Source organism: Sciurus vulgaris, assembly GCF_902686455.1.
Source record: "Sciurus vulgaris genome assembly, chromosome: X".
NCBI lineage: Eukaryota > Metazoa > Chordata > Mammalia > Rodentia > Sciuridae > Sciurus > Sciurus vulgaris.
Genome location: NC_136471.1, coordinates 1,382,169 through 1,395,924, shown reverse-complemented (window position 1 = coordinate 1,395,924; position 13,756 = coordinate 1,382,169). Strand labels below are relative to the sequence as shown.

Sequence of the window (13,756 nt, the reverse complement as noted above, 5' to 3'; positions counted from 1 at the left end):
TATGAGGTGAGAAAAATCAGGAACAGCTCCTCTGGTTCAGTCCGGGGCAAACTCACAGCATCTCCCAATTTATCCGGTGGTCAGCTCTCAGCAAACTTACCAGCCACCGTGTATCCTCAGCATAAAAGTGAGGGTTGCTTGGAAGTGCCAGACCTGCCCAAGAAAGTTGGAGCCAGTACTGCTCTTTGATCCCATTTGGGCCACCAAATTTTTGCTGAAACCTCAGTCCTTGTCCCCGATGCCAATCCAATAATGAGGACATGGTTTTGAGAAAAAGGGTAAAGGAGGTTTATTGCTTTGCTATCAAAGGAGAAACACAGGGAATTCCTGTCCCAAAGACTGTGATTCTGGGCTTTCACTTAAATATCTATAACCTTACAGTCATTTACCCTTTTATTTAACTTGGGTCTGTATTAGTACTGGAAGTTACCATTATATACTATCTGCCCTGTAGATGATGGCTTATTACCTCAAATTAACCTAGGTTGTGTGTTCTGGAAGCAGAACCTCTGCAAAACATTAACAGGTAACAGTTTTACAAAATGAAATTAGCAAGAGTAAAAATATATTCAGCTTGCATGATAGCTATCCTGAATTTTGACTGTGTTATACATTATATCCCCTATTTGAGATTACAACAAAAATCTTTTGAATACAACTTTAAATGAGCTGGAGTCTGACCTACTTTGGAGTCATTCTAACATGCAGTGAGGTGGGAGGCAGAGCCTTATCTCAGGTAAGGCGGGGCTCTTCATAAATCTTAGGCAAAGTGTTCTAATTCTGAAACCGAAGTCAGGAGTCAAGCACCTGACTTGGGGTGCTCTTGTAGAGGCACAGTTTCTCAACTAGTTTGCACTCCTAAATTAGGGAACTCAGAATTCTATGAAGGAAGAGGCTAGGTTCCCTGGGAAGGACTGTGCACCATTGCTGTAAGTGAACCCCACAAATCTTTCTAAGCCTTCCCCAGGATCCTGTAGCCATTTAGTAAAATGTCATGTCATCCAGAAGAACAGGTGTGTTCAAGCCGAAAGGGTGAAGCTCACTGGAGGCAGAGCCAGAGAGCTGGGCCTCGAGTGGGGCATGACCCAAGGCTCTCCACCACCCTCCTTTCCGTTCTCCATATCTCTCTGGGGAGCCCAAAGTATCCTCTGTTGCGTTAGTGGGCGGGGCGGGCCCAACAGTGCTTTTGGGATCTCTAGGGTCACGGTTCTCCGTGTTGGCTTCTCCAGGGCTTCTTTTCTGCAGGAGGGTACAGACCTCCGAGTATGAGAACCCGGGACATGGAGTACGGCTCACAGCAAGGCCTGCTGTGGACTATGCGGCTAGGAAAGGTGGTTTCAGGGGGTGGGTCTCTCGCTCCACCCTCCCGGTTGACAAAAGAACGCAAGCTGAGGCCCCACCATGGTGTTTCCCCGATGGGTACTGGAGCCTAGGGTGAGTCCCGCAAGGAAGGGAACACCTGTGCGGCGCCCGACAGTCTTCATCAGGAATACTTCTTTCAATTCTTGGAATATATGTTTATCATAGTTACAGTAAAGCTTATGTGAAGAGTTGTACGCCCAAAATGGCCAGCCGGAAGCCGGTTTCTCGCGGGCCGATGTGTCGAAATCCCATTCGTCAGCAAGCCGCCCGCGAGTCCGGTGCTCAGTCATCCCTCAGCTCTGCGCATGTGCTGAGCCATACATGCACGCAGGCGCAGAGCGCCGCTGCATCTATGGCCTGAACGTCTGATAGAGCGTCCACCCGCCCTCGTTGGGACTCTGTGGTTTTTCCGCGTGAAGAACGGCCGCCTATATAAGGCATGCGCAAGCGTGGGAGCGCCTCTTTTCCTTCGGCGCGGTGAGTATGATGGGCTGTAGGCTTGTTTGGAGCTCTTGCGTTTTTTTCTGCTGAGGTTTGAGGCCTGTGCTTATATTCTGTTCCAACTTTGCTTATTTTGTTACAGCCACCGAAGATCCTGGTGTCGCCATGGGCCGCCGCCCCGCCCGGTGGTGAGTTCCAAATCCTTGCAGTTTCACTGTTGGAAAAAGGGAGGGATAATTGCCTTTTGCCCGGCAGACAACCATTGGGTGGAGCCTCCTTGATTTGCAGACCTGTGCGGCTTTCCTTCACCATGTTTTCCCTAACACTTCTCTGACTGCTTTTTATTCATTTATACCACTTGTTCCTTTTCGAAAGTTCATCCTTACTCTGTAGTGGTGTCCCGGTTTTGTTGGGGCGGCGGATCGACCCAGGAGTGCCAGTGAGCTCAAAGCAACGTCCACCTGTTTCCAATCCTCTGTCCTGCAAACTCGCAACACTTTATTGTCTCAATCGCCCCTTGGGTCTTTTGTGTTCAGTTCTTGTATTCCTGGGCTTTAGACCGTGAGGTCTTGTCGGACACCAAAGGCCGCTCGGAAAAAGCTGGCATAGCCGCCTCATATGCCCTCCAGGGGGCGCAGCGCGCCCTTCACGTGGCTTAGAGGCGGATTCGTGTCACGTGCCCGGAAGTCTTTTCTTGGGTACCTGCAACAGTTCTAAGGTGGTGAATTTGTTGTGCTGTAGAGCAAAGGTGATTTTTTGTGTGTGGTCTTGGCAATCAAACACAAGGCCTTGTACGTGCTAGGCAGTCGATGTACCACTAAGCTAAATTCGGGACCTTCAAAGATGATTCTTTTACAATCTGGAATTATATCGGCTTTAAAAGGAGTTTAAAATTAGGGGCAAACAAGGCATTGAGGCTTTGTTTTGTAGCCTTGGTCACCTGTTCTAATGTCAGTGGACACAGCTTTCTCTGGGGAGTTCCCCCCACCTTTGGTTTAGTTTTTTGACTCTCCCACCCCACGTAGGATATCACTGTTGCCCAGAGTGGTCTGCCTTGGGCTTAAGGGAGCTCACCCATGTGCTGGGGATGGTCCCCAGTGGGGCTTGAATTTAGTGGTTACTTGCTATGTTGTTGAGGCTGGCCTCAAACTTGGGATACTGAGCAAGCATTTAAATAGCGCTTTGGGTTCACTTTTGACCCCCAGCACACCAAACCTTTTTTTCCCCCCCCTCCTGCAGTTACCGGTATTGTAAAAACAAGCCGTACCCAAAGTCTCGTTTCTGCCGGGGTGTCCCTGGTAAGTATTAAGCTCACAAACTGGTTTGGTCATGCTGACTCAGCAGTCCCTGGCACCCTGCCTTCCCTCCCTTAACACTTACCAAAGGTTCTTTTCCCCCACAGATGCCAAAATACGCATCTTTGACCTTGGGCGGAAAAAGGCAAAAGTGGATGAGTTCCCACTCTGTGGCCACATGGTGTCTGATGAATATGAGCAGCTATCCTCTGAAGGTGAGGCAGGATTTTTTGTTAGTCACTCTGTGTACTCTGTTTGACCCAGAATGTACTGCACTGGAATTAAGCATTGGGCTCAACATTTATTCAGCTGCAGATGTTCCCGTAGAGCTGGAGAGGGTTATGGACGTGCTTTTACACAATACTGTCTTAATCCTGTTGCTTTTTTTTCCCGCTCCTAGCCTTGGAGGCTGCCCGTATTTGTGCCAACAAGTACATGGTAAAAAGTTGTGGCAAAGACGGCTTTCATATCCGAGTGCGGCTCCACCCTTTCCATGTCATCCGTATCAACAAGATGTTGTCCTGTGCTGGGGCTGACAGGTGAGTTGAGATGGGATTGAGCCTTCTTTAATTTGGGCCTCTGCTGGGTTTGGTTTTTCATGTCAGGGCATAAAGGTGACTCCACATGCTGAACTTCTGTGATGATGATAACTTGGACAGGGGCTGGCAAGTGGACTTTTCAGCATATATTCCCTCATCCTGTAAGCAGATAGATGAGGAGAAGTGACTGCCCTCAGTATAAGCAAAGGGGGGTCTGTATTAGTACCTTCTGGGCCACAGGTGGAGAGAGAGATTTTTGAAGGGCAAAGCCCCTCTTTGTGATGACCACCATCTGCCAGCAAACAGGTATTTGGGGGCTATCAAATGTGGGTAGCACCTCAGTGCCTCTCATGCAATGCTTTTTGAGTCATCTTCTGCAGCTAATTAAGCCGACTGGGTTCGTTTACTTGTGGTGCCCCAGTGTGCAATGGCTGCAAACAGTAATCTCCTTGGTAGTGTATGCAGCCTGTTTCTTGTATGGGTTGCCCTAAGGGACCTTGGAGACACCACTTTCAGTAGATGTTCATATTTCTGATCTCCTGATGTCCATCATCTAGGCTCCAGACAGGTATGCGGGGTGCCTTTGGGAAACCCCAGGGCACAGTGGCCAGGGTTCACATTGGCCAAGTCATCATGTCCATCCGCACCAAGCTGCAGAACAAGGAACATGTGATTGAGGCCCTCCGCAGGGCCAAGTTCAAGTTCCCCGGCCGCCAGAAGGTAAAGTAGTGGTGCAGCTCCCTTCTACTTTTCCTTGCCCCAGTCCTCCTGACTCACTTTTTCATCTCTAGATCCATATTTCAAAGAAGTGGGGCTTTACCAAGTTTAATGCTGATGAGTTTGAAGACATGGTGGCTGAGAAGCGGCTCATTCCTGATGGCTGTGGGGTCAAATACATCCCCAATCGTGGTCCCCTGGACAAGTGGCGGGCTCTGCATTCATGAGGATGTCCACTGTGCTGTACCCTTCTTAATCTCACACACACCCAATAAATCCTGTATTGTATCCATTTATGTGTTTATTTCTGGATTCTTGGAGAGGTGGAGCATCTGGGAACCCTGGGATTGCTGTTTTATTTTTAAAACTAAGCCACGAAGCCATAACTGTACTAGCAGCATAGAACAGTACTGATACTGTTAGCTTTTCATCAGTTGCCTGGAATCTCAGATCCCAGGGAGTATGTAGAACAGCATTAAAATTGGAGAGAGGGTGGTAATGGAAGGGAAGCAGTTGCTTAGGCCTAGGCCATTGTTTGTACATCCACTACCCCATCAGTATTGAGAAAAAATTATGACCTATAGCTAACTTGTACAGAAGAATCTCAAGTATCACTAGCACCATGACAGGAAATGTGCAGAAAGGGATTAAAGTGGGTGTTGTATATATTCAGGATTATTTTTGGTACCAGGGATTGAAGCCAGGAGTGCTTAACCACTGAGCCACATCCCCAGCCTTTTTTTTAAAATTTTTACATAGGGTCTTTGAGTTGCTCAGTACCTAGTTAATTTGCTGAGGCTGGCTTTGTGATTCTCCGAGGCAGGATCATTTGAAGCCAGTCAGGGACACAATGGGGCCCACTCTCAAAAGTGGGCATGTTCCATCCATCTCATTTAACTAGTCTAGGTGTTGGAGTCATCGGAGTGTGATTCTAGTTCTGATGGCAGTTTCCAGTACAAGAGTCTTGGCTCACTGTCCTAGGCTGCTTACCCAAATTCCCTGCCCCTTCCTTATTCAAGCCAGTCTACACTCAACTGTAGGTTCCTACCAACCCATGGGCAAAAAACAAAAAAAACTTCGGACTGAAAGCACGTAGTATCCCTTGGCACGAGAAACCTGGTTCTCTGGCTAGGACTCCCAGTACGAGAACTTCAGTGTTCTGAGGAATAGTTTTAAGGGGAGCTGCTCCTGGTTATTCAGAGTCTTGTCCTTGGAAATAAGTCTACAGGGATGTTTCCAGAGCTGGGGCCCAGTGGCCACAAGGCCCCTCTCCAACCACAGGTCCCATGTTGGAAGTGTCCTGCTTCCAGCAGCTACTTTGAGGCACCTAGCTCCCCCAGGCTCCAGTCTGTGCACCCTGAGAGGCCTTATCCACTTTTTTTGGTGCTGGGGATTGAACCCAGGGCCACTATAACCACTGAGACACCTCCCCAGCCCTATTTAAAAGACAGTTTTGCTAAGAAGTAATTGAGGCTGGCTTTGAATTCGCAATCTCTTGCAAGCTTCAGCCTCCCCAAGCTGCTGGGCCACTAGGATTACAGGTGTGCGCCATTATGCCTGGCGTCTTTCTGCTTTTGTAATCTTCACTTAGAGCCATTTTACAACACTTCCAATAAATTACCTTTATTTTTTACTTTGGGGAGATTGCTCTAAACCATATGATTGTAGTTTACATATAAATGGCCCTGATACTGTTCCAATGGGTAGGGAAGGAGGAGTTCCATGATTCAACATCCCAGACAGGGTTTCTGTTCTGTGTGTCTTATCCTGTCGCCCCTTTCTCTGGGCCATGTGTTCATACAGATAGCTTTCCATTTGTGTTAGAGTTGTGGTTCAGATGAATGTGTGCACCTGTCGCCTAGGTAAACCAGTGTTGGCTGTGCTGCTCCTTATGTATAAACGTAGTGCCAGCATGGACCAAGAGCACCCCCAGGTGGTGGGAGCAGGACTGCACAGAGTTACAGACAGCCCTGACCACAGACACTGGGGCTTTTTGTGAGTTACAGGATTGCAATGAGCTTATTTGTTTTCCTGCTGTTGGCTAATTACTATTTTTTGGTGGTGGTGGCGTAACACCTTATCTCCCATCTTTTTAAAAATCCATCCATGTATCTACTGGGTTATTAATGGTTTCCTGTTGACTCATGAAACCTGTATACAATAAGGCATATCTGCTACCCATATGTAATACCTCTCCAATCTGGCTTTTTATCCTTTGTATGTAAGTTTCTTTTTTGTCATATAATAGACATACAATGTTGTGAGGAGGCCCCCTTCTGAGCCCTGCAAGGTTTGGCAGAGATGCCACCTGAGCTCAACCCCCCCAGCCCTGGCACCTGCTTTGTTTCCACTCCTGACACTTCCTGAAAGGGAGCAGCACAGGTCCAGCCTCAGGCGCCTGGCTGCTGCTTCTAATACCAAGAAGAAAATCCAAACCAAACAAAAGGAGTCACTTCAGCACCAAGGCAGAACGGAATGAATGGGTGAGACCAAGATTTAAGTCCTAAAGGCAGTGTGGACCTCACATCCATGGGCAGCCAGCTCTAGGGGATTCAGGCCACTGGGCCCAGCTGAGGACACGAGTAACAGCAGCAGTGACAGCAGCAGCAGAGTGGGCAGGCTGAGGGGCTGGACACTGTGAGTAGTCTGATTGAGCTCCACCTCCACAGGGTAGTGGTCACTGATGCTGAGGGCCTGAGGAGGGGGAGTGGGAGGAAGTGTCAGTGTTGGAGTTAAGGGGTTTCACTCTGACCCCCTGACCCTGTCCCTGCCCTCTTTCCTTACACCAGCCCCACTTCTCTACCTCTTCCTCAGTGAGCTGGAAGCTCTTGGGAAAGTTGAAGGCGGCTGCAGCCTGCAGCAGACTCTGGCAGCCCTCCCCGTGCATCACAATGCGGTCGTAGGTGCAGTGGGTACTGGCCCTCACTGTGGTGTCCTCCCCATCAGGAATCACCCAGTGGAAGCCTGCTTTAGTCCGCAGTAGCAGCTGGCTCAGGCGTTTTTTGGGCAGTGATGCACAGTCAGCATTGAAGTCTCCAAGTAGGATCACCTCCTAAAGGTGAGAGAAGTGCTCGGGCCTGGCTGATTGGCCATCCCATCCCCTTCCCTCCCATTCAAGCTGCCCAGCCCTACCTTGCTTTGCCAGCGCTGGGAGACATCCAGAAACACATCGTATAGGGCATTCAGCTCCTTTTCTACATCCTTAGGAGTGGTGTGCAGCGGGACCAGCACCAGGCTGGGAAGGACTGTAAGACCCAGGAAGCCAGGGCTGACCTCCACCCCTAGCCCTTCTCCCCCAGTTTCCTCCAGGTTACCAAGCCCCCAGGGGAGCCGTCCACTCTCCCCACCATTCTTGCCCTCCTACTTTTGCTAGGCAAAGTGAATTGGGCCACAAAGGGCTCCCGGGCAAATAGGTCATCCTCATCTTCATACTGGTAGGAATTCAGGACCTGTGTCTTGTCGGACCTGGGAGAACCAAAGGAGAGGAAGCAGTCACCAGAAGTTATTGATTTTGGTTTGCATAGGCCAACAGCATGGCTCTCAGGAAGACAAACCTGCACTTTCCTGGCTATACCTGGTTTGTGTATGTGCAGCCTTTTTTTCAGGAACATTCCATTTTGTTTGTTTGGTACTCAAATCCAGAACCTTGGACCTGCTAGGCATACACCCTACCACTGAGCTTCCCTGGCCCATTAGAACTGGTTTAGTTATTTACTTATTTATTTTTGAGACAGGGTCCCACTGTGTTGTCTAGGCTGGGCTAGAGCTCCTGAGCTCAAGTGACCTTCCCACCTCAGCTTCCCATGTCACCAAGACTACAGGCATGTGTCACCATGCCCAACTAAACTTTTTAAAAATTAAGATATAATTTAAAAAATATATAATTCACATGCCATAAAATTCACCTGTTTTAAATGTACAATTCCATGGTTTTTAGTACATTGATAAGATCGTACACTACCACCATAATCGATTTCAGAACGTTCTCATCTCCCCGCAAAGAAAATTTATTCTGTACCCAGTAGCTGTTACTCTTCACTCCTACTTCCCCAGTCCCTAGCATCCATTTACTTATTTTCTGTCTTGTAGATTTGCTTATTCTGTACATTTCACATAAGTGGAATTAAGTAGTGTGTGATCCTGGCTTCTTTCTTGTAACAATGATTTCAAGGTTTATTCACATTGTAGCATGTGTCAGTAATTCATTCCTTTTTATTACTGAATAATATTCCACTGTATTGGCATACCAACATTTGTCCACCATTCACCAGTTCATGAACATTTTCACTTTGTGTGTGTGTGTGTGTGTGTGTGTGTGTGTGTGTGTGTGTGTGTGTGTATACTTTTTTTTTGGTATCAGGGATTGAACCCAGGAGCACTTAACCACTGAGCCACACCCTAGCCCTGTTTAATATTTTGTTTACAGACAGAGAGTTGCTGGGATTACAGGTGTGCACCCCCATGCTCAGCCACTTTGAGCTATTATGAATAATAAGCATTCATGTGGGGACATGTTTTCATTTCTCAGGTAGGTAGACATTGAGGAGCTGTAGAATTATTTTGGAGCAAATCCAAGGTATCATGTAATTTCACCTATATAGAAAAAGAGATCCTTCCCTGGCAGTCCACCTTGCCTACTCTCCTTTTCTTTTTTGGTAGTGGGGATTAAACCCAGGGGCACTTTACCACTGAGTCAGATCCCCAGACCTTTTTATTTTTTATTTTGGGACAGGGTCTTGCTAAGTTGCTGAGGGCCTAAGTTGCTGAGGCTGGCCTCAAACTTACAATCCTCCTACTTCAGCTACCTGAGTCGCTGGAATTACAAGCATGTGTCACAGCGCATGTCAGGATCTCTCGATCCTGACATCTAAGAGCTCTCGCCACCATCCTGTCCTCTCAGGAACTCAAGGCTGTTTCTAGAAATCAAGTTCCACCCAAGACCCACAATCAGCACCCATTTATCCTCTTCCCAGAAACCACAGCCACTGCTAGCCACTCCCAGAGAGGGAACCAACCATGACTTGAGCCCCAGTAGCTTCCACTGGAGAAAGAGGGAACCTCCATTTGTGCATGGAGAAGGAGTCGTCCTACTATATGGACATGCTGGCTGGGGTGGAAGAAGCAAAGATCCCAGAATAAAACCATCGAGAAAAAGAAGTGAGAAGGCGAGGGAGGTCTTGTGGCCCTTGGAGATCCATTTCACAGTAGGGCTAAAGGCAAGCCCTGTCTTTATCAACCTCTGTTCTTACCGGTAGATGTACACATACTTCTCCTTGTATGTGCTTCGCCCCAGCCTGGAGCTGTCCAGGGAGCTATAGCGTCTGGAGCCATCAAATCTGCTGGGAAACGGGGAACCTAGGGTCAGGGTCCCTGAGGTTCTGAGAGAGCCCTGGATTAGTCCCACTGAGTCCTCCTTACCGCTTGAGTTCTTGAAGCAGGAAGGAGATAGTCTTATTAGAAGAATCCACCACCTCCTGCAGCACCATGATGTCACAGCGAGCCACAATCTGGAAGATACCAAGGACACCAGCCCTACTCAAAGCCAGCCACCCCAGGACGGGAGGTATATCTGGGGAACTGGCAAATGGTGTGGCCAAGAGTTTCAGGGCTCATTGGCTGCAGCCCAGAGAGCAATGGGACTAGAAAGGACCTGGGAATATATTGGCATTTTATGCTCATATCTTATCCATTTTACAGAGGAGGAGACTGAGGCTAACAATAGATAAGGAACATTGTCTGCATCTGGGCATTTACATCTCTAGATGTCCCCTGTTCTCTGGCATTTATTCATTCATTCATTCATTTATTCATGCATTCATTCTTGGGATTAAACCCAGGGCGCTGTACCACTGAGCTACATCTCCAGCCCGTCTCCTCCCTCCTCCCTTCCTTCCTTCCTTCTTTCCCTCCTCCCTCCCTCCCTCCTAGGATTGAACCCAGGGGCACTTAACCACTGAGCCACTTCCCAGCCCTTTTTTAATTTTATTTTTTAAATAGTGAGACAGGGTCTCACTAAGTTGCTTAAGGTCTTGCTAAATTGCTGAGGCTGGCTTTGAACTTGTGATCCTCCTATCTCAGCTTCCTCAGCTGTTGGCATTACAGGTGTGCACCAACCCACCTGGCCTTATTTTTTATTTTAAGACAGGGTCATACTAGTTGCTGATATACTAAGTTGATGAGGCTGTCTTTGAATTTGTGATCTTCTGCCTCAGTCTCCCCAGTTGCTGGGATTATAGGCATACACCACCATGCCTGGCACTTCTTCTCTGGAACATGCATCTGGTCAGTCAGGGCTGGGGGTTTGGTGTCATGGTACTTATGGGACACTGTTTCCTGCAGCAATGAACTTACCTGAACTAAGGTGTCCTTCACTTGCTCCGTGACCACCTTGACCAGTGTCAGCCGCTGGGTGTTGAAGGCACAGATGCGAAAGGACTGAGTACCACCAGCCAGGAGGATGAGCAGGAATGCAGCTAGACTGTGCATGACTGCATGCAGCAAAGGCGTCTCTCCAGAAGAATCGAAACTGCCCAAGGTGTGCTCCCAGCTGGATTTAGTTAAGCAGTGCTCACCTTGCAGGTTTTCTGCCTCTCTCCCTGGGGACACCTGCCAATGTCTTCACATATGGCTTGACCATATAAGATACATGTAGCATAAAATTTAACATCTTAACCATTTAAGTATACAGTCCAGTGTAGTTGAGCACTGTTCACACAGTTGTGCAACTGTTACCACTGTCTTCATCATCCCAATGTGAATATGACCATTAACTCCTGTTTGAGCCCAGGAGTTCTGGGTCAGCCAGGGCAACATAGTAAGACCCTGTCTCTGAAGAAATGAAAACAAAACCCCACAAAACACAACTTCCTACCTTTATCCATCACTGCTGGCACCCACCATTTATCTACTTACCCATCAGTGGACACTGTTTGGCCACTATGAATAATGCTGCTGTACAAATAGCTTCATTTCCTGCTTTTAATGATTTCATGGTGTGTACCCAGAAGTGGAATTGCTGGATCATATGGTAGTGCTATATTTAATTTTTTGAGGAACCACATTCTGTTTTCCATAGCTGCTGTGCCATTTTACATTCCTACTAGCAGGGCACAAGAATTTGACTTCATTCTTTTAGACTGCTGCACAGCATTTTTCCTCCATGTTCCCTGACCGGGGGAGATGCTGCTATTCCCCAATTGAGAAATGTCCAGCTTTCCCCCTGCGTTAGCAGCTAAGAACCCTTTCATGCCTCTTTCTTCCTACTTGTGAGATGTTGCCCTTTTGTTGTATTATGATACTAGGGATTGAACCCAAGGGCCCTCTATCACTGAACTACACCCCTAGTTCTGTTCATTTTTTTTTTATTTTGAGGCAGGTTCTCACTAAATGGCCCAGGCTGGCCTTGAACTTGCCATTGTTCTTGAGAAGCTGAGATTACAGAGGTACACCACTCTGCCTATTGTGAGATGTTATCTTTAAGATAAAATCCCCGCAGTGAAATTGCTGGGTTCAAGGGCAAATGCTTTTAAAATGTTCACAGACATGGCCACATCTTCTCTACCTCAATGTACGATGGGGCCTCTTCCTAAAACCCTGCCACCCCTGGCAAGCCTTTCTTAAAGTTCATCTTGGCTGCTGAAGCCCCTCTCTTTCTGAGCATCTCATCTTTGTCTTGCACTCATCTCAAGCTTGCCCTGTCTTTTGGGCTCAGTTTGTCACTCTACTCTATCCATGTTGCTCCCTTTGCTAGTCACCATGACCCTTGCTTCTGTCCGCCTACTTTGCTCAGTCACATGCTCACCTTCCCCTCTAGCTCATTTTCTGCTCCTCTTAGGTTCTACCTGCCTGTCTTTCTTGTTCTCTCTTCCCTGTTCTGCTCCCCTCCGTGTCTCTGCCACAGTATCTCCCATCAAACAGGCCTTGATGCCTGTTTCTCTCTTACCACCTGCTCTGTCACTCATGGTCTCCTCCCTTGGTTACTATTCTGGGATATATGCGGGCATTTGGGCAGCCCTGGGCTGGCACTGGCATGTTTGGAGGCTCTGGAGCCAGGAGCTCCTACCATGGCTATGGGCAACAAGGACCAGAGAGAGCGACTGCTCTTGGCCTCAGCTCAAAGCCCAGCCTAGGCTTGTAACACTAGCCTCAGTTCCAGCCCCGAGGTTACCATCTTCTCTCAACCCCTCCCTAGGCAGGGAACAACTTTCATCCTCTTTCCCTCCTCCCGCGGGACTCTCATACCTGCTCATGCCTGCTTGTCTCCACGCCTGCCTCAGCCTTAAGCGGATCGCGACACCCCACGGGATCGCGGCGCCTGCCGGGGTAGGGACCGGAGAGGCAAAAGAGGAAACTGTCTTCCTGACCCACCCAGCAGGGCCGGGCGGGACACCGAACCTCTCCAGATGAGCAAGCCCGCTCCAGCTCCGCCCCGCCGCCGGAGGGCGGGCACTGGCCTGGGAACTAACAACTGTCCTCCCACCGTCCCGCCCAGACCCCGCCCTCCCTGGGCCTAGTGGGTTGGGGCGAAAAGCCAACCCCGCAGAGGGACTTGAGAGCCTGTGAGTCACCAGAGTGTGGCTTCCGCCAGTGAGCAGCAGTAACCGCTCAGGGTGCACTTAAGGGCTAGGGGCGGTGGCGCGCACCTGTAATTCCAGCGACTCAGGAGGATCGCATGTTCGAGGCCAGCCTGGGCAATTTGGCGGAGATCGTTCCTTAAAATGAAAAGGGCGGGGGATGTAGCTCAGTGGTAGAGCGCCCTGGGTTCAATCCTCAATAAGCAAAAACTCCAGCTACTCATAGCCTCCTCCCTTGGTCACTGTTCTGGAATATCGTGGGCATTCGGGCAGCCCTGGGCTGGCACTGGCATGTTTGGAGGCTCCTGCCATGGCTATGGGCAACATGGACCAGAGAAATAAATAAAATAAAAAAATAATAAGTAAATAAATAAATAAATAATGCACTCAACAGGGATGGGATTTTCTTTTGGTGTGATAAATGCGTTTTGAAGCTACAGGCAGTGGTGCACAGCGTTGTGAAAGTACTAAAGGGAATAAAATACCACGCTGTACATATATGAAACACGATATTTTATTGTATATTTTACTACGTTATATAATACATGTCCTATCACATATTACACTCTATACATGCATGTATACATCTATAGTACAATCACATACTATTGTAATTATATAAAACTGTAGCCAGGCACAATGGCACATACGTGTAATCTCAGCAACTCAGGAGGCCGAGACAGGAGGATCACGAGTTCAGAGTTAGCCTCAGCAACTGAGCGAGGCCCTGTCTCTAATAAAATATTTTAAAAAGGGCTAGGGATGTTATTCAGTGGTTGAGCGCCCCTGGGTTCAATCCCCAGTACAATAAAATATCGTGTATGTTTAT

General features: G+C 48.3%; 2 protein-coding genes across 3 annotated transcripts; one reads left to right on the top strand and one right to left on the bottom strand.

Annotated features, from left to right (window-relative positions):
* The first annotated feature begins 1,838 nt into the window (after positions 1 to 1,838).
* RPL10 (ribosomal protein L10) lies at positions 1,839 to 4,642 on the top strand. Of its 2 annotated transcripts, XM_079124787.1 has the most exons (6): positions 1,847 to 1,991; positions 3,043 to 3,101; positions 3,206 to 3,313; positions 3,499 to 3,637; positions 4,195 to 4,357; positions 4,429 to 4,642. In XM_079124787.1, the coding sequence occupies exons 1-6, from the start codon at positions 1,969 to 1,971 to the stop codon at positions 4,579 to 4,581; spliced, it is 645 nt and encodes a 214-aa protein (XP_078980913.1). In that variant the 5' UTR covers positions 1,847 to 1,968; the 3' UTR covers positions 4,582 to 4,642. The 2 variants fall into 2 exon arrangements, with proteins under 2 accessions (XP_078980914.1, XP_078980913.1); XM_079124788.1 differs by lacking the exon at positions 4,429 to 4,642 and having other exon boundaries at positions 1,839 to 1,991; positions 4,206 to 4,357.
* Positions 4,643 to 5,961: 1,319 nt separating this feature from the next.
* On the bottom strand, positions 5,962 to 12,788 carry DNASE1L1 (deoxyribonuclease 1 like 1). The gene is given in 9 exon segments (XM_079124780.1): positions 5,962 to 6,931; positions 6,933 to 7,048; positions 7,158 to 7,406; positions 7,487 to 7,599; positions 7,719 to 7,819; positions 9,604 to 9,690; positions 9,773 to 9,861; positions 10,706 to 10,970; positions 12,596 to 12,788. Coding segments are annotated over 9 exon segments (1,053 nt in total). The 5' UTR covers positions 12,604 to 12,788; the 3' UTR covers positions 5,962 to 6,906.
* Positions 12,789 to 13,756: the final 968 nt, after the last annotated feature.

Excerpts from the sequence above, each read along its gene's own strand:
- RPL10 (XM_079124787.1), top strand. The coding sequence starts at position 1,969 with ATGGGCCGCCGCCCCGCCCGGTG. Across the intron at positions 1,992-3,042 it reads GGCCGCCGCCCCGCCCGGTG|TTACCGGTATTGTAAAAACA; the intron begins GTGAGTTCCAAA and ends CCCCTCCTGCAG. Across the intron at positions 3,314-3,498 it reads TGAGCAGCTATCCTCTGAAG|CCTTGGAGGCTGCCCGTATT; the intron begins GTGAGGCAGGAT and ends TCCCGCTCCTAG.